At 41.1% G+C, this 27,292-nt stretch overlaps 1 protein-coding gene across 1 annotated transcript in view; it reads left to right on the top strand.

The window, feature by feature from the left end:
• Positions 1 to 27,292, top strand: part of WNK1 (WNK lysine deficient protein kinase 1) — a 118,294-nt gene that overhangs the window by 43,824 nt on the left and 47,178 nt on the right. Inside the window, 10 exon segments of the mRNA XM_083401607.1 lie at positions 1,569 to 1,789; positions 3,599 to 3,756; positions 17,931 to 18,019; positions 19,088 to 19,307; positions 20,612 to 20,948; positions 24,697 to 24,884; positions 26,892 to 26,921; positions 26,923 to 26,970; positions 26,972 to 27,028; positions 27,030 to 27,146. Of these exon segments, the coding sequence (XP_083257733.1) occupies positions 1,569 to 1,789; positions 3,599 to 3,756; positions 17,931 to 18,019; positions 19,088 to 19,307; positions 20,612 to 20,948; positions 24,697 to 24,884; positions 26,892 to 26,921; positions 26,923 to 26,970; positions 26,972 to 27,028; positions 27,030 to 27,146 (1,465 nt within the window).

Here is a 27,292-nt window from a genome sequence, read left to right on the forward strand (position 1 = left end):
GAAGTGTAACAGCTAGGTTTTAAGCAAAATTAATTGATATAAATCTAATTGCTTAAAAAGACAAAAAAAATATTACAGCATGTGCAGAAAACTGAATGGATACTTAAAATTATTTTAGTTTCCTATGAAAAAGAGAAACTGCTTTGAGGTAGTGAATGTGCTTATTTTGCCCTCTTTTTGAAAAACATATAAAGATGAAACAGGACGAAGGAAGAGTTTTCCTATGTGCTTTTCAAGACTTCAGGCAACTGATTAGAAAGTGGAGTAATTAGGAGGAAAGGAAAGAAAGAGGAATAATGATCTTCTAGGACAGGCATGTCCAACCAGTCAATTGCTACCTACTGGTTGACTGTGGGCTGTCCCTGGTCAATTGTGGGATCACAACCTGCCCGCCCCCCACAAGCCCAACAACTCTGATGAAGCCTCCTCAAAAAGAGCTCAACAACTCTTGCCACTCCCTCCCAAAGAAAGTTGACAATGGATAGATCACTGCCAGTTTTTTTATACTGGGAGTAGATCGCAGTCACTTGGGAGTTGGGCATGCCTGTTCTAGGATACTGAGGGGATGAATGAAGAATGGCCAGCAGAGAAAGAAGAGTTGCCAAGGTCAGTAGAGAAAAAGCATGTGTGCACACATGGATCCAGTAAAACAGATCTTCTTGAAATCGCATTTATTGTTTCAGAGATTATTTACTCCTTGCGCCCCTCAAAATCAAGTAACAGATCATATCTGCCTTCATTGACTTTCAGAGCTACTATTGAGCAGCAACATAAATCTGAGGTGTCAATCCTTATGGAACCTCATAATTTATGCATGGGATCACCTCAAGAGTATTGTCAAATCATAGTCCACCTGTGTCACAGATGTGTTCTGTGATTTGATGGTGACTTTGTTGTCGTGTTATATAAAAAACATGAAGATACATGGGAATCTGTGCTTTGGGCATGTTTTTGTGGTGCTGGCAAGCACTGTCACTGTGATTTTTACTGTGCAACCTACTACTAAAAATGCATTACTGGTGCAAGGGAACCTCATATAAAATCATGCACATTAAAAAAGATTTGTTTTAATTCTACTGAATCTCAACTTTTACCCAGAACCCAGAGAGGGAGTGTGTGCTTATGTGAGCATGTGCACATGCATGTATTTTCTGGAGAAGGGAGTTAAGGAAAAGCACCAGCGGTGGGTTGCTCCTATACCACACACTCAAAATTTCAAATGTGCCCACAGGTTCAGAAAGATTGGTGGCCCCTGGATTCTAACTCATGAGCCAATCAGTTCACTTCATTGATTTATATAAATGCTGCAGGTGTAGTTATTCTTTTTGTGAAGGAGCACTGCTGTGCAGTTTCTATTACCTCTGAAAAGGAAGACTGGCTTTCAGTACTCCCAATTCTTCTCTTTGCCCTGTGTTCTTTTTCTGGAGGTGTGGAGTTTGGCTCATACGAAGCCTGCTTTTGTTGCGATCTGTTTGTTTGATGTTTGTAGTTCACTTGTGGCATCCCAACAGCATGGACTTCAAGATGAAGCTTGAAGCTTATTTTTATTCCTGTGGCTCTTTCCCTAGGTACTTAAAAAGGTTTAAAGTGATGAAAATCAAAGTCCTGCGAAGCTGGTGCCGGCAAATACTGAAGGGTTTGCAGTTCTTGCACACGCGTACTCCTCCCATTATCCACCGTGACTTGAAGTGTGACAACATCTTTATTACTGGCCCCACAGGATCAGTCAAGATAGGAGACTTGGGTCTGGCAACCTTGAAGCGGGCTTCCTTTGCCAAGAGTGTGATAGGTAAGCTTCTGGTTTTGTTTTAGCAGTTCTTACTTGAAAATTTGCCGAATAGAATTTTCCAATTCTCACAAAGCAAAAAAAGGAAATGAAAAAAAGCTTCATCCCTGAAAATTCTGGAGTTTTAGGTCTCATAAAATATGGGTCCCTGATATTAGTATTCTCCTAAAGAATCTTCTCAAGGTGTGTAGGCTCTTTCACTTAGCAGAACACTTGATAAAACCAAAGTATTTCCATCCTTTGAAATAACTGTTCTGAACTGGGATTAAGGGGAAGCACAGAGTTTTTAATGAAAATTCTTTCTTCAAAAAATACAAACCTCTGCCTTATACCTAAAATTTCTGGGCTGCTGCATTTAAGTAGCCTACAATAGCTTTGTCAGCTGGTCTGAAACTATGACCAGATAATTGGTTTTAACAGCTCTGTTCTGCTATTTGTTTTGTGAAGGATGCAAGCTAACAAGGGAAAAGATGGTCCTTTTTAGTCTGCATCTGCTAGTGTGTGTTTTTAGAATGCAATCTACAGCTATTTCTGAAGTTCTGTTTTCAGAAGTTGTAATACCTGATTTTAACAATACAAATTCACATTTGCAAATATCTTGGCCTTTGTGACAATGAAACATTTCCTGCTTTCCAGCCAGTCTAGAAACAATTAATGTTAGTGGAAAGGGGAGAATATTCAGTGGGAAATGACCAACTTCCTTAACATAGCAGTCTCTTTTCCATATGTTATGATCAACCTTCAATTGGAAAACTGCCATATTCTGACTTTTTTGAACAACTGAATTAATATGCTCCCTTTCAGTTAAGGCTAGAACACCACTGAATTATGGGAAGATGGATAGGGAAGTAAAAAGTGATTGATTGGTAAATTTGCATACAATCTGGTTTGTTTGCAGGAAATAATTCTCTGCTTATTGGTAATTTCTGGCTCTTACATATCTCTGATTCATATAGTGCAGATTTCTGTGAAATGGAAGGGTGCATTGGTTTGATACATCAGGGATGATACACCTCCTACAAATTGATTTTAAAATTAGGATTTATTGAATCTCGCCCTCTGTGCCTATAACTCAATCTCTCTATATTTCTGAGTATTTTTGCCTGTAGGATGTCCCTCACTATTTCCTGTATCTGCAGTAGGCCTATAAAATGTACTGCAGGTGAAATGGTAAGTATGTAAAAAGGGCTCTGGTGAGTGGCCTTTGCAGAACATTTTTGAAAAATTAATTTTTAAGAAACCTTTATTCATAAACACAGGGTTTTTCATTGCAAGGCTTTGTTTAAAGTGACACTAAACAGAAGTAAATGGAGTGTTACGGGTCAGAGACTAGCTGTGGACTCTTTCCAGTACTAATTTTTTACAGCAGAGGGCAGGCAGGGATGCTGAAACAAGCCTCATACCTCCTTTCTCACAAGGAGGAAAGGTAAGTGTGTCTAACAAGTATTTGGTTTGTAGTCTAGCTAGTCTCTTACTTTATTTTTCTCCGTTTATCTTCAACCTGGGATTCAATCATATACCATTATGACTAAAATCTTCACATGTTCCCCCTGATTCTGTTCCATTATAATAAATGGTGAACATAAAAACCTTTCACTGTTGGTTTCTCACTTCTTGCAAAGGCCTTGCAATGGAAGACCCATGGGATACGTTGATGAAACAGAGTGACTGAGGGTGTCCTCCCTCTTCTTTTTGCTTCCACTTCTTCTTTTCTCACAGGTCTACCCGTCTACTCCCTTCTGCGGTGAGTAACGCCAGCAGCCTCTGCTCGCTTTGAGACATTTAGAGTCTGAATCGTTCTTTTAATTTAAGGTACCCCAGAGTTCATGGCACCCGAGATGTATGAGGAGAAATACGATGAATCCGTTGATGTATATGCTTTTGGGATGTGTATGCTTGAGATGGCTACGTCTGAATATCCTTATTCTGAGTGTCAAAATGCTGCACAGATCTACCGTCGAGTGACCAGCGTAAGTCTCCTATAACCCTCTACAATTGTAGAGCTCCTACCACAGCTAACAAAAGATGTCTTCCTTCAGTGATAGAGGATGGGTAGCTTTGCAGGAGAGAAAAAGAAAAGAAAGCACACACTTGGGGAAATGTAGAAGCTCTCTTTCCTAGCTCTGCATGAAATGCAAGAGGTTGAATGCTACAAAAAGGAAGAGCCACCGCCCACACTTAAAGCTCAGGTAGAAATCAGTTATTTAATCCTACTGTTCATTGGCATTCATTCAGGAAAAGTTGCGTAACCAGGTACTGTACCAAACTAAAATTGGATATTGGTGGAAATCTTTTGACCCTGTCAGTTTTTTCTTCATTACAAAACATTAACTTGAACATTAGCTCTTGATCTGAGCAAATATGTTACAGAATGAAAGAATTATAGGCACGTGTTGCTTAACTAGGATTCTAAATACTTGTTTATACAAGCTGTAAGTAAAAGCTTAAAATACTTTTGCCCTACCGTTCAAGGAAATATTATTTTCCGTTGGTTTCCAGTGGAAATATCCTTATTTCTGTTTCAAGTCCTAGCATGCTTGCACAAATATAGCTAAAGCTACCACCCTCATATGAGGGATAAACAGACTGGGGTAAGCTTGAGGTTTGTGGGGGTACAAAAAAATAAGTGGTGGGAAGAAGCTCCCCTCCAAAAAACAACACCCAGGCAGAATTCAGTGGCTATAAAAAGCATTAGTAAAATCATTAAGCATTAGTGATGTAGCTGAGATTGAGCACAAGTGTTTCCACAAGGTCCATGAAGATGGGGGAGGTTAGCTGGGTACACTTTCTCTGGGCCCTGGAGGGCTAAGCTGACCAGGGGGGGCAACCCAGGACCAGCTGCTTTTTTGTTTTGAGGGTATAACTATAACAAGATTCCCACCCCAGGCCTCAGATAAGCTCTGCATGGGGCTGGTTTCCACCCCATGTTCCCCTCCAAATTGGTGGGAACCAAAATGGAGAAAACAACCCACCACATAGAAACCTCACTGATGTGCATCTGCATGACTCATTGTTCTAGACTTTCACTCCTTAGAACAGTGACTCGAGCAGAAATACCCAGGAGATGGCCTCCTTCGAGTGTGGCAAATTCATAGCCTTGCACATGAATAGGAAAGCTTTCCAAGTTCAGTAGCAAAGTTTGCCTTTCATATTCAGGGGAAAATAGTGTGTCTCCACAATTAAGAAACTTTTGGGGGAAATTGATGAAAATGGATCCGAGATTCAGCCTGTGTTCAGTTCAGTTCAGTAAACAGTGCCTTTTGATATTAACTCATAGTATTAAAAAATAATTTATCAGAGCACCAACCAGTGCCAGTTGAGATAATGGGCTTCCTTACTCAATGCAGCGGCACCATCACAGGCAGCAGATTTTTTCCATTTCAGTCACAAAGAAGGTGGGAGTTAAGGCTAGTCAGCTGGTGTCACCTAGGCCTGGATGGGACATGTGCTCCCTTGCAAACAGAGCCTTTGAATTATTCTGGCCTTTTCTTCCTTGTTGGAGACTTCACTGCAGCTGCCTCCCTGAGCCACCTATAGGATGTTGCATCCCCCCCCCCCAAACTCCTTCTCAAAAGTCCACCTTTTCTATGAAGCCTTTGACACAACCACATTATCTGTGGAAGCTAAGCCTAAGTGCAAATGAATTGAATACATTTTTCTACTTCCTTCCTCTATTGTTTTGCTTGTGTAGGGACCAGCTGTCTTTTTTCTCTGTAAAGCACCACGCACACTGATGACACTGTGTGCAAGCCTACCTTTTAAAATAATAAACTGAATAGAATGCAGTGAACTTTATTATTAAAGTTTCTGTTTGTATTTTTCCTTTTAGCTGATGTTCTGTAGTACTGAAATTTTAACTCTGAAAATTGGTGTCTCTTATGTTGGTGACTCCAAGACTCCAGGCAGCAGTGAGCAGCATCTTGTTTTGATGGTGGGGTTGCCTAGGGGTCTGGCTCCCCACCCCCTCTCCACCTTCACCCTAGAATGGAATTTCCCTTGTCACCCTCATCAGAGGGCTATGAAATGTGCACTAAAGTGGGATAAATTTGGACATACTCTGGGACCTTAGGGGGAAGGGTGGGTGATTAATAATAGTAATAATAATAATAAAGTGGATGTGATTGTGCAGAGCAGAGGGAAAGCTTTGGTATATTGGGGCAAGTTGGAAAGAGGAAGATCAAGCCTTGTATGCAGGCCAAATTTGGTTCAGGGTGGCATACACATTGCAGATTTAGGCATACCGGTAACCCACAACATGAAGGGTCAAGTTAGAAAAGAGAATCAGAGACTATAACCCATTTCATTTCACTTTTGCCTTTTAAATTCATTCATAGAAAATAGTGTTTATGTAACGTTCCTGAAATAGGGAATGATTCTATTGGGTTTACAACTGAGCAGAGCAAAAAGCTATTAAAGTTCAGCAGAAACAGTTTGTGTGAGCTAAATAAAGAGAACCAAAAGCAAGACAAAACTACCAGTAATGCAGTTGCAGAAATCAGGATAGTTATTGTTTCCCCTTTACATTGTCTTGCCTCTCTGCATGAGTGTTTGTATGTCAAACAGCAAAGATCTGAAGATCAGAAATCAGGCTTGTAACTGTACAGGCAAAAGTAATTTATTTTAATCCTTTGTGAATACAGTGAGTAATACAACTTCCAAGCTACTTCAGAAGTATGCAGAGCTCCTGGGGCTAAAACGTTAGGTATGCTGGCCTCCTGTATTTCCATACAAATGTGTGTAAAAGATCCAGGTTTATTGCTAATCTCCCAGGGCTACACTAAATACTTAACCATGAATGGATACAAGTTGTTTTGGAGTTTGGTACTTGTTAAAGGACAAACTGTCCTTGAGTTTCCTGCATCTTTTTTAACCTTTCAAACCTCTGCATGGAAGCTGTTTTTGAACGTCATGCTAAACCATAGTTTAGCATGAAGTGAATGAGCCCAGGTGAGCCTCAGGCTTGCATTCTCCTCTTCTCTCACTCAGCTGGGCAGAGGTTTGAAAGCTTTGGCTGGACTAGTTTGTTCCATCCAATCTGGTAAACATTAATGTTCCTTGAAACAAGTTGGCTCATAGTTCTCATTAAGCAGTTTGTTGATCTGGATGAAGTGACAAATAATGAAGAAGTGGAAGCATCTGACTGCTCTCAGGAGGCGAGAGATCATGTATGTGTGAGACTAAGGCTCACCTAAGCTTGTTCGTGTCACAAGCTACAGTATAGTGTAGGAGTGTGGAATTTATGCCACTCCAAAGTAGCTGGACTGTCAACACGCATCAGTCCAAGCTATCGTGGTTAATGGTAAAGGATGATGAGTGTTGTAGTCTAGCAATATCTGGAGTGCCACAGGTTCCCCATGCCTGGTTCAGCACAATGTCCAAACTTGGCCTGAGTACATTATATGGGACTAGCATTTTTGTTTCATAGCTCTTCTGGTGATAAAGGTTTTTCTGTATTTCCTATAGGGTTGTTTGGTACAATTCAGCATTAATTGGTTCAGTGACTTCGATATTGCCCAGAATTTCCATATAAGAGTGCTGCTTTCCACAATGTGTGGAAAATAAGGTAGATTCAGATAATTGGAGTGATTTCAGTGATTCCAAGGTTTAGATAATTGTATGAAGTTATCTTCAATTGTTCATGTAGACAATAGGTTTTATTTATGGACAACCTAATATATACACGGGACGCAGGTGGCGCTGTGGGTTAAAGCCTCAGCGCCTAGGACTTGCCGATCGAAAGGTTGGCAGTTCGAATCCCCGTGGCGGGGTGCGCTCCCATTGTTCGGTCCCAGCGCCTGCCAACCTAGCAGTTCGAAAGCACTCTCGGGTGCAAGTAGAAAAATAGGGACCGCTTACTAGCGGGAAGGTAAACAGTGTTTCCGTGTGCGGCTCTGGCTTGCCAGAGCAGCGATGTCACGCTGGCCACGTGACCCGGAAGTGTCTCCGGACAGCGCTGGCCCCCGGCCTCTTGAGTGAGATGGGCGCACAACCCTAGAGTCTGTCAAGACTGGCCCATACGGGCAGGGGTACCTTTACCTTTAATATATACACAGAATCATAGAATCATATCTTAAAATAACACATCTCTCTTAAAATGTTAGGCTTTATGTTCTAGAATTCATTCATTAAGAACCTCGTTATTTGAGATTTTCATCCCAATATTATGGATGTTTGCTCAGGAGGAAATCCCATTAAGTTCAGGAAGACTCCAGTAACCATTTCACAGAACTAGTCCAGGAGGATACTGCTGTCGGTGGTAACAAAAAATTTCAGCAGATTGAAAAGCAAGAGCCAGAGATGTATTCTCCTTGCCCTGTTCTTGGTACAGGTCATCAGGGCAACACAGGCTGATTTAGTCACCAAACCAAGCCTGATTCCAGATAGAACTGGATCCTGATAGTTTGTATTCAAGGACTGCTTCTCCCCATATGAACCGACTCAAACCATGCTAACATCATCTGAAGCCCTTCTTCGTGTGCTTCTTCCATGAGAGGTCTGGAGGGTGGCAACACAAGGACAGGCCTTTTCTGCGGTGGCTCCCTGTTTGTGGAATGCTGTTCCCAGGAGGCTCATCTGGTGCCTTCTTTACATACTTTTAGGTGCCTGATAAAAACGTTTCTCTGTAACCAGACCATTGGCTGATTAAACAATCTATGGCCTTTTAAATGTTTTTGTGGAAGGGGAGTTATGGGTTTGTTTTCTTTTTCTCACTATATATTTTGTGTTATCATTTTGTGTTTTTTGCTGAAAACTGCCCTATGATCTATGAAGGGTGGTATACAAATTAAAACCAAATGAACAAACAAAATGAACCAAATGAACAAACCATATGAATGAACAAACCAAATGAACGAACAAAAAAACCCAAATGAACCAAAACCAAAAGAACAAACAAAATATCCTGCAGCTCCTTTGCCACCACTCTTGCCACCACCTTGCCCAAGAAGCAAGTATTGATGACCAAGTGGTACTTATTGTAAACCTCTTCAAGAGTGAATGTGCCACTGCTTTTTTTAAGGCCAGCAGGCATGTTCTCCACACCCTGGGCTGACCTGATCAGCCCCCTACCCCCACCCCATCTGGCTTTCATCAGCCAGAATGGGTAGCGTTCAAGAGAGCTTGTTCCATCATTGCAAGAGTCATGCCCACCCTCGCAGTTGACTTTGAAGAGCCAAAGGGCTCCAGTTCAGTGCATTTTTTAAAAAATGAAACTCTGCACAGGTCTATGGCAGTTTTAAACTATTTAAAGGTAGCCTAAACATGTTAAGTGTGTTTTGCTCCTCATGGTTCTTGAATCTGTACTATATAAAGAAACCGTCTTATCTATCATGCTATTCCACTTTGTTATTATAGCACTGAATTTTGCTACTGACCCATGTCCTCATTGAACTTAGGGCCAAGATAGTGATATTTAAATGTGTGAATGCATTTAACTTGCTGACTTCTCTCCCCCTCCCATTTGTTGTTGTTTAGTTGTTTAGTCGTGTCCGACTCTTCGCGACCCCATGGACGAGAGTACGCCAGGCACTCCTGTCTTCCACTGCCTCCCGCAGTTTAGTCAAACTCATGCTGGTAGCTTCAAGAACACTATCCAACCATCTCGTCCTCTGTCGTCCCCTTCTCCTTGTGCCCTCCATCTTTCCCAGCATCAGGGTCTTTTCCAGGGAGTCTTCTCTTCTCATGAGGTGGCCAAAGTATTGGAGCCTCAGCTTCACGATCTGTCCTTCCAGTGAGCACTCAGGGCTGATTTCCTTAAGAATGGATAAGTTTCATCTTCTTGCAGTCCATGGGACTCTCAAGAGTCTCCTCCAGCCCCATAATTCAAAAGCATCAATTCTTCGGCGATCAGCCTTCTTTATGGTCCATCTCACTCCCTCCTATAAGATGCCATTAATGCCAATACCTGCTTCATCAGTACTGCAATGTTTGTGGGAAATAATTAAATCTCTCCTCCCCATACTCTGCAGTTGTGATCTCCCTGTGCCTTTAAAAACCTTTTTAAAAAGTTTAACTGTCATCATGAATTTAATGTTTTGTCTAGCTTGACTGTTGGCCATTTTTTTGTACATGTTTGCCCATATAATGCCACTAATTGTCTAGGAATGAAACTGGGCTGAATATATTTAATCTGGTCTTTAAAATGATCAGTTCCCACATGCATTTTCCCCACTTAATGCAAACAGCTATCACAGATGAAACATTATAGATGGCGCTTCTGTATGACTGTACTTTCTACGGAGGAAGTTCACACATTTAACTGCAAGTCAACTGACAAGTCATCACAGGACTAGTTCATTTGCATTTTTAAAGTTTCTACCCCCCTACATTCAGTTCTAGCAATCAAAATAAGCTGTGAATCTGTCGCTTTAGTGGGGATTTATAAGGTAACATAGTGCATTTCATGCATCCAAGCAACACATTAATGAAAGTATCTGCTGTAAAGTGTTGAAATAGGTATGGACTGTGGAGTCAAAGATGTGTAGGAGATCCTAAAATGGAACTATATTTGAGACTTGCCTGTCTCTACACTGCAATGAAGGTAAACCTCCCTCTGAACAAAATTACTATAACCAGTTCATAAACTGATTTGTGAATCCTCAGGGATCTGCTGATGATTACTTGTTTGATTACTTGGATTTACTAGGCTAGGATATAATAACCCAAACACATCAGAAAAGTAATTTCAGATTCACTCCAGGGCCAGATCCACATTGCAGCCCTTTGCCTTTCTGAGGCAGCAGTGTGCCAGGATTAGTGCATTAGAAAGTGGGAGGATCTACATGGCATTTGAAAGGTTGTCACCCCCACCCACCCTGGGGCCATGCAAGTGCCTGTGTGCATTTGGGTAGATGGCCATGCACAGACAGTGCACCATTTGTCTCGTCATGAGCAGTACAAGGTCTGCATCCTGCTCCAGCCCCAGTGGTCCCTGAAGGGAACCCCAATTCCCAGAATGGAGCTGAAATGGAGAGGGGGGGGGAGATGGGGGGGTGTAGAGGCAGAGGCAGCCAGCTATCGGAGGACTTCAGTGCCTCCGTCATAAGCACTGTTCCGCGTCATCACTGATCTTCCTTCCACCTTCCACCGTGTATTACACTGCCAGTTGACCCCACTCACTATTTAATCCTTCACTGTTTGTCTCCTCTCATGTTTATTCCTAATTCCCCCTTTCACATACTGCCTCCAGCAAAGCAACAAGTTCAGCCCACCCTCTGGATATGTTTAAGGAAGCGCAATGACCAGCAGTGTTAATCAGTGAGAACTACATTGGATTTATGAAGATGCACATTGTGAAGTAACTCCACACACTCCCCCATCATAATATGACCATTCACTTGATAGGAATAAACTGGAGAACAAAACTTCCCAGACATACACTGGAAAGTCAAAGATGGGGATGAAGGTGGGAAAAGGAGAGTCAAACTGGTTGTGCAGGATAAAAGCTGTTATGATGAAGACAGTACTGCCTTTGACAGCTAAAGAAGCCAAGACAGTGAGCGGGATGCATCCCGCTGGCTGTCCTGGCTTCCTCTTTAGCCGCGTGCAACTTCTCTGGCCGAGAGAGGCTGCGTGCGGCTATGGCAGAAGCCAAGACAGCCAGCGGGATGGATCCCGCTCGCTTTCTTTGCTCTTTGGGGCCGGGGGGGGGGGATATTTTTTTCTTGATTTCCCCCTCCGCCTTATGGAGCGAAAAATACAGTAAAATGTGTTGATACACATGTGTTGATACACACAAGTAGGGGTGAGTATTGTGTGCATTACTAGGGCATAGCAAGCTGTAATACTGGTAAGAAAAAAATCATAATTTGGATTGGATATTGGTATTTAAAATTGAAGTTCAGCTGGGCAAGCTTTAGAGTCAGGAATGAAGTGGTTAAGCATGGATTGGGTAACATAACAGAAATTTGCATTTCATAAGATGCATGGAGTAAATTAAATTACCTTGCATAGTATTGCCTCAGGGTTGGGAGGAAGGGGTTAACTTTGTTTTCCATTAGGATCATGAGTTCTTTTAACATTTCCTTTAACGGTTTGTAGCAGCCTACATCTAGCTCAAACCAGTACTGAAATAGCTTACTAAAAAAGTAATGGAGATTTTTCAAAGTACCTTGCAGCTTGACTCTAGAGTTCATGGGCCAACATAATTAATGGCAAAGTCTAAAAGAAGATTAAAGCAATTAGAGTAAAATTCCTTTCAGACTCTATTGTTAATCCCCTTGTTTGGGGGAAATCCTAAATACCATTATCAGCTATCATAACTTTCTTAGCACTTCCATGTAGGAAACTGCATGTAAATTGTGCACAAATAGTTGTGTGTGATCTCACGGGAGGGCAGTAGCCACGGGTTGTGGCTTCCTGATGTGGATACACAGTGACACAGATGCATATTCAATTAACTACATGTGATCTGAATGTGATCTTGCATGAGTTTCTTGTATATCTAAAATTGGAAAAAGTTTCCAATCTTCTTACAATCCCTCCCCTCCCTTAGCAGTCCTGCTGGCACGGCCACTCTTCTATGAAACCTGCCATTGCTATGCACCAACATGGTATCTAGCAGACTGGTGCCTTTTCAGTAGAAAGACTTGGATTGTTTTGTGGATGTTCTCATCTGAATACCAGTTAAAATGGGCATGTGATGAGTCAGTGTGGAAAAGTAATGTCATGTTTTGTCTTGCCCAGTAGCTTGGGAAGAACAAGGGGCTAAGAGTGTATTAAAGGTGCTCTCCAGCTTTGGCAGAGGTAGCTGATGTTCTCAGTTATATTCAGCATTCAAAATTAGCTGGGCCTTTTGCAATTGGATGGAGATGTCCAGGAGCCACCCTTGGCACCTAGCATCTCCACCTGTCTGGGTGCAATCAGCTGGTCTGCAGGGGGGACACCAGCAGCTAAAGACACTTGTCTTTTGCTGCAGCACTACCCCTGGCAAATACCTGATTCTCCCAGCAGCACAGCAGCAAAAGATGTGCCTTTTTTTGCTGCTGAGTTGCTGGGCAAATCAGGTGTTTGGTGGGGTACTGTGCTACCCTGCAGACCCCCTGATTTGCCACGCAGCAAATAAAAATAAAATAAATTGCTGCCAGGCGAATCAGGTGTTTGGCGGGGCAGAGCGGTAACAAAAGACATATCTACCCTGCAGACCCCTGATCTGCCTGGCAGCATTTTTTAATTTTTGCTGCAGGGCTGCCTGGTCTGGTAGTGGGGCAGCCCCCCACCCCAATGGTGTCTAGACATTTTGTTTTGGTGCCCACAACCTAGGTCCCGGGAGCCACATGGCTCCTAGCATTCATATCCCAGTTTCTAACAATGGTATTTTAGTGCTGCATGTGGTTTCCTTGTAAAACATTTCAACAGTCCATAAGATAACTGGCAAAAGAGCAAAATGTAGAGGCAAAGGTAAATGCAGGGACATAGTTCCATTATTTGTTACCAGTGCGGAGTAAAATTAGAAAATGGGTTATGTGACTACTTATAAAAAGAATACAGTAACCTAGGTAGAAAGAGGAGTTCTGTAGCTGCATTTGACTAAGTAACATCCTAGTGGTGCTATAAAGATTAATTCATATAATTGCTATAATGCCAGTCAAGTGGTTGTGCCTGAAATTATAAATAGAATCATCAAGACACTTCAGTTTCAGCTACATTCTTTTTAATACTCTGCATGATATAACAGGGAAGCTTGGACAGAGTCTATTCTGGGTTTTGCAAAAGAAGATGCCAATTTGCCTGAAATAGCAGGGAAGGACGAAATGGGAGGAGCCCTAAGAAGGCTTACCTGTTCCATGGCATTTATTATTGCTGTGTGTCAAGGGGCTTGGCCAGTGGAAAACAGAGTTCTGATTTCTACAGGCTGACACAGGATGAGGGAAGGCAAAACTGTAGAGAAGACTATGCTTCCTTCAAAGCTTTATCCCTGCTTTCCTTCTGCTGTGCGTTAAGTGTGGACTTTAACAGTCCATTCTCCTTTTGTGTGCACAAGTCTCTCAGCATATTTGCCTCTGAGTCTCCTAATGGATCTTTCCAAGAGAGATTTTTGCCCAGTGTTTGTCATCATAAATTCACACTGTTGTTGTTCTCACACAGACTGTGGTAAAGAGGTAAGAATTTCAGTTATACTAGCTTGCATTCATTTAAGTCATATGATGGGAAATAGGGGGTCATGGTGCTTCCGTAGAGAATTCTGTATAGATGTGTTCTATAACTACTTTCATATGTTGGGTGCTATGCAGTGGCAGTCCTGACTTCAAAATATTAAGTATCTGGACTTAAGTATGGATGTAATGGTTTTGGTGCAAATTAATTGGAGAAAGGACAGCTGAGACTCAGGTTTAGTGTGGATCTGTTTAGGAATTATGGTCTCCATGTGCATGGAAAATAATGTTGGCACAATTACTTAGATAATGCCTGGAAATGCCTAGATATAGTACTAGGACTTTCTAGGGCTTTCTGACTAGGATGAACAAACACACCAGCAAACTGTGCAGAAGAGGGGGCAAAGCAATACATCTAGTATCTTTGATATACTAGATGATATACTAGATATGGGTTCTTGAATAACTCTTCGCATACACAAGTGAAGGAGGCATGGGGCCCAACCATCACTGTGCACAAAATGCAGGTTTGTCTCTGTAAGAATGAAAGGTAATCAAAAGTTTCAGTTAATGTAATTTAATGGTGGTGCCTGTCTTGTGCCATTGGAAGGAATAGGAATGTTTAAATGGGCTAATGTAAGTTAATTACACTTGACAAAGATATGGAGTATTAAGCACTCTTATTTTGATAAGTGCTGTGTTAATCTATGCCACTTTAATGCAGATACAATATTCTGGTGCTTGGTTGAGCAGTTAAGAATTTATTTTTGGCTCTAAAGTTGCCTTTCAGCATATCGTTCACTTGCCATTTTGAACTGCTGTGAAATAAAGCTTAGTGCAAATATATTAACCCAGTTTTCAACACAAGTAGCATGAAAGAGAGCTATACTCACTTGATTCTAAAATGCTTTAAAAATAGTTAACACAGAAAAAATTATATAAGTGACAGAGTAGGCTATAGTTTAAATTGGCATGTAATAGCAAGCAGGAACTTCTGCAAAAACAGTGCAAAAGCAGCAAATACTTAATCCAGGGGATTGCCTTGAGAGGAGGAAATGTCGTAATTATCCAGGGTACCATTTAATGTACTTGGAAACTAATTGATGAAAGAGGAAGGTCTGATTCACTTCAGACTTCCTTCATCCTGTTCCATGAATGCTCAATCTGGTGACTTTGGTTTCATTGTCTTGCTTCTTAGCTACTACACTATATTAGCTCAAAGATAACACAGAGTTTTTCTGATTATCTTTTGTTATGATTGATTATCTTTTATATATGCAAAGCTGGTATGACTTCGAGAATGGAATAAAGTATTTACATTATTTGATACAAAACAATTGTATATCAGTGAAAGTGTATAGTGCCAAACATTAAGTTCAAAAGAGATATTAACTTAAAACAACAACTTGAAACTTCCGTGTTCATAGTCCTCTTTCAATGGAAATATTAACTGTTCCAAACTGGCCTTTATTGTGGTTAGTGAGTATAATTCTGTCTATGCTAATACAATACTGAGCATAGGTTCACAAAATCAGCCCACAAGTTGTTACTAATCCTATGGTGGTCATTTAAGGTGTAACATAATAAACAAGCAACTTTATATCTGTCAATCCCAAACAAGTGCTATTGTTATTGAGCTCTTTCTTAACATCCCTCACCGTTGCCCTTGTTGACTGGGGCTAATGGGATTTGTAGTGGAAAACACCTGGAAGGCAGCTAGTTGGGGAAGGCTGATTTAAACCTTACCTGTCTAGTCAACTAGATACAACTCTGTAAGCAGCTCTTTTCACAGCATAAATAAGACCAAGTAGTTAGGAAGAATGTGCTAATAGATATCAGTGTGTCTCTTGCCTATAATAAGTCATCAAAGTTTGCACTACTAAGTCAACATTATCTAAATCATGCCCTGCTAGTAACTGGAAGGCATACTTCGTATTATATGCAGGTACAATGTGTTGTAGATATGTGTGTTGACCGAATGTGATGTGCACTAGCTTATACATAACTAACACTGCTTCTCAATGTTAGCTTGACCCTCAAATGGCTTTGTGTACATGGCTGGAAGCCCTGAACAGTACAACATGTCCTTTACTTGCTCTCCCTCTCTCCCCCTCTCTGGTTTGTTTTTTAAATTGTTTCGGTGGACTTTTGAATTTGTATTGTAATCACTTCATGTGATCAGATCGCAAGAAGGTAATTTGAATTCAAGACTTTTCCCTTGAATAGTTCTGCATGAAAATACACAGATCATAACTCTATGCAATTAAGTGTTCTAACTGATAAGGGCTGCCTGTCAGATTACTAACAGTCCCCCCCCCCCTTTTTGAGTTGTAGATTAAAATGTTTTAGAAAAGTCTGTTATAACTTAGAACTGCGGCCTTTAATTAGGGATGCCTCATTAGTCAGTTAACACATATGTCTAAAAACAAGGGAAATATCATTTTTATTCAAAATCATTTCGTTGTATTTGATAGTTTTCCTTTAGTAGGTGAGCAACTGGAGAACAGGGTTTTGTTCTGTTTTTGCAATGCAATAAGAGCAGGGACTTTTCACCGAAATTCATACTTCTAAAAGAACAGGAACAATTCATCTGAGCCAACAGCCTTTGTTGATAAGGCACTAAAAGTGAGCTGGTAGGAGTAAATTTAATAGGGCAAAATTGTGACTAAAAGCCCCTTGGAATGCCAGTTAGACAGTAGCTTGTATTGTATCACAGTCCATGATATCAACAGTTTTTTAACTTTTTACATGGCCCCCAGATTCCAAGTTGGTTACTACTACTCAGATAATTTTACTGCTCAAAGTGCCAATGTGGGTTGAGGTTTCAATCACCTGTGAATAAATGTTTATTTAGGAAGAGTTCTGAGACTGTTAGGTTATGTACAAAGGAACATGAAGCACAGGTCAAAGGGAGCATGCCATATAAATTAGGACCTTTTTATGTGTGTTGAGATCTGGGTTTAATAAATATTAATCTTGTAAAACGCACACAGTCCTATCCTGTTCTGTTACATCTGTTTATCTGTCCGTCCGTCCCCCACCACTACCTCAAAATCTTTGCACTGTGGCTTAATGGTAAATATAGGTTATGCCTGGTGAGAGGAAAATCTGTTAATATTAATTTTGTGCTAGTTTATGTACAGAAAACTAGGCCATGGTGAAGGCGAGACTGACCACTGGGTTTGACATAAGAGTATAGAGTATAGAGTTGGAAGAGACCACAAGGGCCATCGAGTCCAACCCCCTGCCAAGCTGGAAACAAGAGTAGTATGATCAGAAATCAGATCTTGGCCTGTTTGGATAAACCATACTAAAACTAACCACAGTTCCCTATTTGGAGGAAAAAACAAACTGCAGCTGGTATAAAATGGAAATGGATGTGTCAGAGGAGGAGAGAGGAGGAAGAGCAGGCTTGTACATACTAAACCATGATTTAGTGTTGCATCATTTTGGGAATGAGAAAGAAAGGATAGGGATGGATATAATAAATGTGGCAATTTATTTGAGGGAAAACAAAGTGAATCTCATTTTGCCAATTACGACTAAGATAGATTCTGGGTAAGTTGGAAACCAGTGGTTACTGTAGAGAAAGAAATTATCTTAACATGCCTTACTTAACATGCCTTACTTAATTGTTGCAGACTTCTAGGAGAGAGGAGGGCAATATATTTGTATATATATGCTTGTTGGATTCTTTCCAGCATTCCTCTTTAAAAATGGATTTTTATGAATGCAATAGCATTTAAAATATATAGTTGCAAAAATACAAGTAAAATAAGAAAAGTTGTTTTTTCATAATTAAGTTTGGAAGTTCATTTGATTAAAAGCTGATGTTTTCCACACTCAAATATAACTAATGTTTTGATCATTGAATTGGAGAGAAATCATGAATCAAATCACCGTGGCATATCTTGTGAAGAATAAAACTGTCCATGTGACACGAGCATTGTGCCTCTATAAGATTGAATGTCACCAGCCATGCTAAACTTCATTAGAGATTTAAATAGACATTTTTGTTACCATATTTTCTCACATATTCTTCTGTATTTCAGGGAGTCAAACCAGCAAGCTTTGATAAAGTAGCAATTCCTGAAGTAAAGGAAATCATTGAGGGATGCATTCGTCAAAACAAAGATGAAAGGTAAATATTCATTCCATTTGGACGAGGCACTTCAGATATTCCATAGTGCACAATAACAGTGGTGTGTACTCCTTGAACAGTCAGATAAAAATAATAAAGAAAGAGAAATGAAAAGGACTTTCGATTCCCTGTCTGTCAGTTCCATATAAAAAGATTATTCAAAGTATTCATTCTACAATAACATCCAGCTGTTCTTCCTTCTGCTAAGTGATACTTTCTCAGTCTTCAGACCCAAATGTCTCAAATTCATTAATTTTCCTTTCCACACGAAACATCTAAAAGGGTTTCCCCAATTATTATTATTGATAAATGTCGACAATAATTTTTTTTCTAGCCCAATGTAACAACTTTTCCTCCAGTAACTTCAACAACCTTTCTTCCATATTGAAAAATAATAAATTGTTTCATCTTTGTTCACACAAAAGTCTCTACACTATGGTCATATGTTAAAATAATATTTGATATTTATTTATTGTATGTTTGTTAATTCACACTCAGTTCCGTTATCTTCCGATCCTATTTTCTATTGGCCGTGATTTTCCTTCCTAATTTTATTTTGTAAGTTCTTTCCATTTCTCACCAATATACAAATTAAAAATGAAGCTTCGAGGAAACTAACAGAATATGAAAAGAGAGTAATAAGAGATAGTATAATGACTAAGGGATTGATTTCCCTTTTATACAAAACCCTTATTAAGATTTTGCCTTAAAAACATTTAAAAAACTGATGGGAATTAATTTGGCATATAAACATTGAAGAGGATAAATGGAACAATTTATGGACAAAAGGACCATATAAATCTCCGTCAGCAACTAAGGACTGATTGCTAAAAATTGTGCATGGATTGTATTTAGCATTCAGTATCAGTCATCCTTGTTTTAAAAAAGTAAGTCCCTTTAGAAATGGCATGGATATATAGAGTTTGTCTTAAAACAAGATTTAAATATTCAGTGGAATATGGGCAGCCCAATTGGAAAATGGAGGAATTGTTTGTGTATTGTACTATGTGATAACGTTCTCCTGTCTTTTCCATTCCCCTTTTATTATTTCCTTTCCGTTATGATCAGGTATGCTATCAAGGACCTTCTGAATCATGCATTCTTCCAGGAAGAAACTGGTGTGCGGGTAGAGCTAGCAGAAGAAGATGATGGAGAGAAAATTGCCATCAAGCTCTGGTTACGAATTGAAGACATTAAAAAACTTAAGGGCAAATATAAGGATAATGAAGCAATAGAATTTTCTTTCGACTTGGAAAGAGATGTCCCAGAAGATGTAGCACAAGAAATGGTATGTCGTATAGATATGACAGATATTCCCACTTCTGCACCTATTTTGGCAGATGCCAGAGACATGGAATTGAACCATGTAGCTGATTTTTTCCTTTCATTATTTTGCTCACCCAGTGCAGCCAAATTAAACTTAATACACTGGGAATAAATGGTGTCTTCTTCTTGTTGTGATGTATTTCTCAGACAAGCCAGACATCCATAGCTGTCTGAAAAACAGTAGCTGGGGAAAGCAGTCACACAATGTAAGGGGCTGAACTCTGCCACCCTTCTAATTTGAGCATACCTACAGAGGTAGCTTTGACTTTCATTTCCCTCTGCTCCCTCAATAGTTCCCCTGCATGCACATATTTTCAATAATGGATGAATCCCATATTTTCCTTAAGTAAAGAATAATCAGTGCACTTAAGAGTTGCTCTGCTTCATGGGTAGCCCATGTGATACTCTTCAGATGTTGCTGAACATAAAACTTCCAAAAATCCTTGCTAGTATGGCCAGTGATCAGGGATGATGGTAGTTGTAGTCCAGCAGCACCTGGGGGCACATCATTGGCTACCCCTGCTCTAGATTATGTAGGTGCAGTGGGCATTTGTTGAAACGTGCCTTTATGATTTCCCAGAAGGGTTAATTTGGGGGATTAACTACTACCATCCAGCTGTCAGTTCAATGATATTTTAACATTTCTTTCCAAAAAATTATATACTTTTGGGCACTTTTACCACATGGAGAAACACATCTGTCTATCTGCTCACTTGCCATTATAATTTTAAGCTGGATACAGTACTTACATTTTTACCCTCCAAGGCATAAAACACCACCAGAATCAGTTTTTGCAACGAGCTTCTCTCCAATAAATTAGAAGGGTGCAAATGTTGCTAGGTCTCATTCCCTAGCCAATTACAAACTAATGGTTGAGTACTTCTGAACAGAAGGTTGATGCAGCTGCTTTAACCTTGCAGCTGGGGTAGAAGACACTGTATCCATCTTTTCCCTTCAAGGTGATTGCACTGACTGCCATATAAATGAGAAGGCAGGTGCACTTCGTAGTATATGTGCTCTCCATTGCTTCATGTGAAGATATTATTTGGTTTATGATAGGATCTTATAATCTCTTTGCCTTGATTTTTCCCCAATAGTGCTCTTTCAGAAGACATGCATGAGCTTGCAATAGTTTAACTACTGCAACATGTATTAGCTGGAAATGCTGCAGCATTGGAAAGCTTGGCGCGTTTGATGTATAATTATAGAAATTTTTATTTTGCTTTATCATTGTTTATCTGATGGCACGAACTATCCACTTTTCAGGTTGAGTCTGGGTATGTCTGTGAAGGGGATCACAAGACAATGGCCAAAGCTATAAAGGATAGAGTGTCCTTGATCAAGCGAAAGAGGGAGCAGCGTCAGTTGGTGAGAGAAGAACAGGAAAAAAGAAAGCAAGAAGAAGTCAGTCAGAAACAGCAGACAGAGCAGCAGTTACAAGCGGGCACTACCCAGCAAGGAACTAAACCTGCTGCACCTGCCACTGGTGTCACTGCCATCCCTGCTGCTTCAGCTTCGGTTTCTACACAAGTAGAGCCTGAGGAGCCAGAAGCCGATCAACATCAACAGCTGCAGTATCATCAACCTAGCATTTCCGTATTGTGTAAGTACATGCATCTTCTAACCTGTATTTTTGGACAGTTAAGTCAATACAGTGGTGCCTCGCAAGACGAAAAGAATCCGTTCCGTGAGTCTCTTCGTCTAGCGGTTTTTTCGTCTTGCGAAGCAAGCCCATTAGCGGATTAGCGCTATTAGCGGTTTAGCGGCTATTAGCAGCTATTAAAGGCTTAAGGGATTAGCGGATTAGCTGCTAAAAGGCTATTAGCAGCTTAGTGCCTTAGAAAAAGGGGGTGGGGAGCGGGGAAAAAACCCCAGGAATTGCAAGACATTTTCGTCTTGCGATGCAAGCCCATAGCAAATTCGTCCTGCGAAGCACCTCCAAAACGGAAAACCCTTTCGTCTAGCGGGTTTTCTGTCTTGCGAGGCATTCGTCTTGCGGGGCACCACTGTACTTAAAGCCCAGTGTGACTGAAACATGTCACTATACAATAAACTAGTCACCATCCTCCTGGGTCATCCACAGGCATTTATGATTTAGACAAACATAAGTGGTCAAGATAGATGGCTCCACTGCTCTCTTGGTAGACCTCATCATATCAGCTGCTCCTTGAACATCTGAACAAGCAAGACCACCTTTAAGAAGCATACTTGCACTGAGGCTGGTGCAAACAGCTCCCCAACCCAAGCTGCCCTTGCAGCAGATGCAACCCCCCTCCCCTGGGAGAAATTTTCTTTTGCTCAGAATGGGAAGTGAAGTCACACACACACACACGGCATTCATTGCTTTGCCAGCAGACTAAATGCACCTTGGACTGTCTTCATGTAGATGTGTGACTGGTCCACTAACAGTGTTTACGCCAAACACTGAAACTTGAGAGTCCTTGTAGATCTGTGTCCTGTGAATCGGCAGGCTGCAGCTATCACATAAGCAGTATACAAAGAGTTTAAACCCAGGTACAGAATGAGGATCCTGATGTAGCTCCAGATTTTGAGCAGACTTTCATTCCAGCTCCCATAGGTGGCTGATGTTGATCTTGACCCGAAGGTACTGTTCTTGGAAGAATTGTATAATGGAGATGAGGGTGCTGATGACTTGGCCATGGTTTTGCTGCAGTCTGATTTCCACTTTCGATGGCTTTGAAGACAGCTCTCCTGACTTAAAAAAAAAAAAAGCCAGAATGAGAGTGGCTGCTATCTGGAGCTTTATCTACAAGCAGGGAACCTTGACTTAGCCATGCAAGTGCTAGCCCTACTGCACCCTAACCTGCCTATCAAGTTTATGTTCCATGTCCTGTCTTCCCTCTTTCTTCTCCTTCAGAACAGAAACTCACACAGGAGGAGGGGAAAGTACAGGAAATCCAAGTGTTGTGGGACCAACATGGGTAGTGATGGTATTTCAGGCCATAGTGGTGCCCTCATGGTGGCGTTGTGCTTGGTGGGGTGGGATAGGGTAAGGTGGCAGTGAAGTCAGAAGAGCTCTGGGTTGGTGATGCTGGCATGCATGCATACCTGTGGGACTGCTGCAACCAACTTGGAGATCCTCTAACCTTGCTGGACTATTGTAGCAAGTTCACATTGCTGCCATCAGAAAAACACCACTGCCACACCACCCTTCCATCATGTGCCATTACTATGTTCAGGCATAGTTGAAGAGCCAAGCATGAGACTATGTGATGCCTGTTGGAAAGCTAGGGGAAGAAGTACCATTGAACATAAGACAAAGGGACTTGGGCTCAATAAATAAACATGGTACAGCTTGAAAAGGATTTTGTTAAGGCCACCAGGGAAACACTGAAGATCCCTACAAGAGTCACAAATAAAAGTTGATTGCAGAGGCATATGAGGAAGGGGGAGTTTAAGGGACTCTACCAAACAGTGGTCACATCAATGTGCTGTTCTGAGGCTGAATTCAAGAGGTACATGGAGAGCCATGCCACTGTCCTAGAGAGGCAAGTGACTTGGTAGAAATGCATAACAGACACACTAAATGAACAACTGGCAGCTCTGAAGCCACCTATCCATATTCTCACTGCCAGGATACATCCTACTGTACGTTAGCAGAATCACACACAACCCTTATTGAACACAAATCTTCTCTGAGTCAATAGATCAGTCAAGGAAGAGCCAAGAGCTACTGTAGATGTATATGGACCAGCTAGCTGTCCATTGCTCATTGTACATTGCACATTTGCTATCGAAAGGATACTTGAGGTCAGGAGCACCACTGCCTTGTGAGACCAGCTGAATTTTGAAATGATAATGGCTATGAAGATTTGGGCCTTTCTGAAAACAGAGGCAGTCTGGCATTTGGCACATGATGTGGAAGAATGGGATGATCCTTAGGGATGTCTCATGAGATTAAGAGATGGTATAGAAGGAAATGTGGTGTCCAGAAAAAACTCATGTTGACCCTGTACAAATTGGTCCTTATTGGGAGCTCATTGGATGTCAGCAGATCATAACATCTATGGGCTGTAAAATCTTCAGAGACGCAATATGCTGTTTTGATTCCTCTCCTATCCGTATTTTGGTCCCTAAAAGCCAAATATTTCAACCGTATTATATTCCAGTCTATGGATGGATGCCAAGGGCATGTTCATAGAGATGAACATTGGCATGTTCAGCCAATGTCACAGTATGGCCATAATATTCTATGTTGTGAAGCATTGAATCTGGACTTCTTGATAATCTCTTCACTTTTAACAAGAACAGATTTGTTGCCATTTCGGGAGCAAAATGCAATCAGCATTATCTACCGTATTTTTTGCTCCATAACACTCACTTTTTTCCTCCTAGAAAGTAAGGGGAAATGTCTGTGCGTGTTATGGAGCGAATGCCTACAGATGGTGGGGGGATCTGCTGCAGTCGTGAGCAGAGGATCCATGGTTCCCCTTCCTTCCCTCCTCCGTGGCTTGCTTTGAAACAGCAAAGCGGAAGAAGAGCCGCTGAGTGGGGAGGAGAGAGGGACAGAGAGCCTGCTTGCTTTAAAGGAGCAAAGCAGGAGAGGAGAGGAGCCTTCTCCTCTTATACCCCTCACCTGCATTATTAGCAGCATCCTTCTCCACACACCCCACGTGTGCTCCTTGTCCCTTGAGTGCTTTTCCTTCCCTCCCCACTTAAAACGTGGTTACAAAGCACGGATCCACATGGATCCTCAGGATTTTTGCACTGGGTCACCCCAAATTCACCATCAGATCACATAGCATGTTCATGGCTACAGCTTGCACCAAAAAAATCACGCACCCACTGTTGCCTGGGGTTGCAGTGGTGCAAAAACGTGGTTACAAAGCATGGATCCACATGGATTTTCAGGATTTTTGCTTTGGGCTACCCCAAACTCATCGTCAGATCACGTCTGTGGCCACAGCATGAACCACAAAAATCATACATCCACTGTTTCGTTTAGAATATATTTTTTTGTTTTCCTCCTCTAAAAACTATGTGCGTGTTATGGTTGGATGTGTGTTATAGAGCGAAAAATATGGTATATACTGTGGAAATAAAAGGTGTTATGGACAGGAGTTAGGGCTTCGGGTTTCTTGTACCTGTCCCTGCTGCCTTCCTGATTCCCAACTTCATTACTCCCATTGTCCTTGCTAACATACTCAATCTGAGCACAGTTTCTGTGATTTTGTGTTGTAGGATTTGGGGGAAGTAGGGCGCATGTATTAGTGCTGCTGTCTCTACCTTAATTTTGTATAAATTTAAATGAATTCACAAGCAGTTCTGGAACTTTGACTCAGCATGAGTTCATGAGCAATTTAAAACCCACCCTTTTATGGTCTTTACAGCTGATGGCACCGTTGATAGTGGTCAAGGATCATCTGTCTTTACCGAATCATGTGTGAGCAGCCAACAGACAGCTTCTTATGGTTCCCAGCACGAACAGTCTATCCCAACAGTTCAACCCCCAGGATATGCAGCTCCTATTGGCCAGCCACAATCACAACAACCTGGAGGATATCAGACGTCTGGAGTGGTAAGGCCAAAGCCAAAGTAGTAGAGGGAATACTCTAATGAGACTTGCTCGGAATTCCTTTATTTGTGTAGGCTTTTAAAAAACCTGTAGTCTGAGGTTTTAATGGAAGTTCAGATATATTTTGTGTGGGTAAAACAACATACACAACAATGTAAAATTCCTTTCTCTGATAGTTCTTCAGGCAAGAGAGAGGGTATCTCATAGAAAGGTATAAAGGCAGCAGAACTTGGGGTGGAAGCAGCAATAAAATTCCCTTTCACCCTCTGATTTTACCTATAGAGGTATATAAAATTCTATTTAGCTTGCAATGCATAGTGTGTGAGGAAGTTTATAATTGAAAAGTTATGATGAGCTTTATGAAACAGCTGAGTGTGTTAAGAGAACATATTGTGCAAGATTTTAATTACAGCTACAGAAGGTAAGGATTCCTAACCATTATAGAATGCTGCATGCGGACACTGCAGTTTTAAATGATCCCACTTCTGTTTTGCCATTTATTTATAGCTTGCATTGAATTGCTCATGGGCACAATTACCTTTCCCACTTCATGCGTTCATTTGTGTTACCCTTTATTTGGTACCCTTTTCTGGTATGTTTTCAGAGCTGACCTTGGGGGTCTTCTAGAAAAACTCTTACTCAGATCTTTTTACAAACCTTGCTGCTTGTGTAAAGGCAAAAAAAAAGTAACTGTTCCTCAAATCATTTACCTATATCTAGAGGATGCAGCCTTTCTGGTTTGGTTATCTCTGTTATTATGATGATATATTTCTGTAAATTACATTGGCAAGAGCTATCGTAGAAGATAATTCCTCATTGGAGGAAAATTCTTGCCAGTTTTTACAGAGCATCTTTCCATTCTGTTCAAATGCACATATGAAGTTTTGTGCCCTTTTAAACACATGATCAATCACAACTTTTAATACTTTTTTGAAAGTTTATTTGAGTTGAGTTCCATTGCTGCAGTTCAAGGACATGCCTTGAATCAATAACCCATTAAGCAGTCTTCACATGCCTTGCTTCAAGGTTGAATAATCATGGCTAACACCAGGGGAATACACTAACAGTTCTTCTGAGCAGACCAGGTTTGGATGATGAATCGAAGACTTCCAGAAAAACTTCCATGCAGACTCTTCTGGAAGTTTCAGGTGTGAGTGCAGTTTCATTGGGAGAGAAGACTTCAAAAAAGACAGATCATTTTGGTTTTCCCCAAGAAGCCCTGGGGAAAAATACAGAAGCATGTTTGGGGGGACAACAACCTGGCTGCCGGAGGAACTATTACATTTTAAAGCAGTAATTTAGGTGATAATTTCTTTACAATGAGAAAAATAAACCAATGACCTCTGGGGTATAGGCAGATTGCAGCAACTATCTTCTCTAATAAACTCCTCTCCTGGAAGATGGCCTAATTCTAATTTTAAGACAGCTGTCACAATTAAAGTCTTGCCTTGTTCCACAGTTTATGCTATGGTTGATTCCTGTTGTCTTGCAGTCCTTGACTGAATAAATAACTTGAGGTGTCCAGTCAAATCCTGTATTTAGGAAGCCAGTTCACTTTAGAATGAAATCTGGTATCAGCAAAAATACTTGAAGACAGTAACACTAAATTTGGAAAGAAGGAAAACATCTTTGCACACACCATGTTGCCAATTTCAAACCAATGTTCATTCCCTTTAGACTTCTAGAGGCTTTCAGTTAGGAAACGTATCGGTGCTGAGAACAGCTTAAACACATTTTTTATGGAACCAGGGTGACGAGAACATATGTCTACTTCCTGCATATATATATATAAACTATTTGACAGAAGTAATGGAATTTGACAGTCAAAATAGAACCTGCAGTCCTCTGAGGTGCTTCTAACCCTCTTTATTGTACATGATGTCACTGTCAAGTTCCTTCATACCCTGTTTGTTCTGATCAGCATTGGCCCTTTGTCATGAATGTGTCTCCCTCAGTTCTAGCTCATTAGCCATGTGGTTTATGTTCACTTCTTTTTGTTTCCTTCCTTAGCCTCAACGTGGCTGTAGCATGTCGGTTTGTCCTTCCCCTCTTTCTTTCCCTCCGCCTTCCCAAATCCCTCTCAGTGCTCCTTCTACTCCACCATCAGTGTTATGTGCACCTCTTTCTCCTTCTTACCTTCGGACTGCCCCTGAGGAAACTTTTGGTGAAAAGCTTTCCAAAGCCTTGGAGAATGTCCTGCCCATGCACACCGCCTCTCCACGCAGCAAGCGGCGTTCCAGCCTGCCTTCCCTCTTTCTCCACCCTGTATGTCACTGTATGACTCCTGGCACATTGCAGATAAGTCACCACTAAATACATCCTGGCGTCATTCTTCAAATTAGATAAGAGACAAAATGGGGACCGTGTTCTCCTGTGCTTCTGGAAAGTTGATTCTTCTTCCTCCTCCAAAA

Source organism: Podarcis tiliguerta (assembly GCF_965153285.1).
Source record: "Podarcis tiliguerta genome assembly, chromosome: 10".
NCBI classification, from domain to species: domain Eukaryota; kingdom Metazoa; phylum Chordata; class Lepidosauria; order Squamata; family Lacertidae; genus Podarcis; species Podarcis tiliguerta.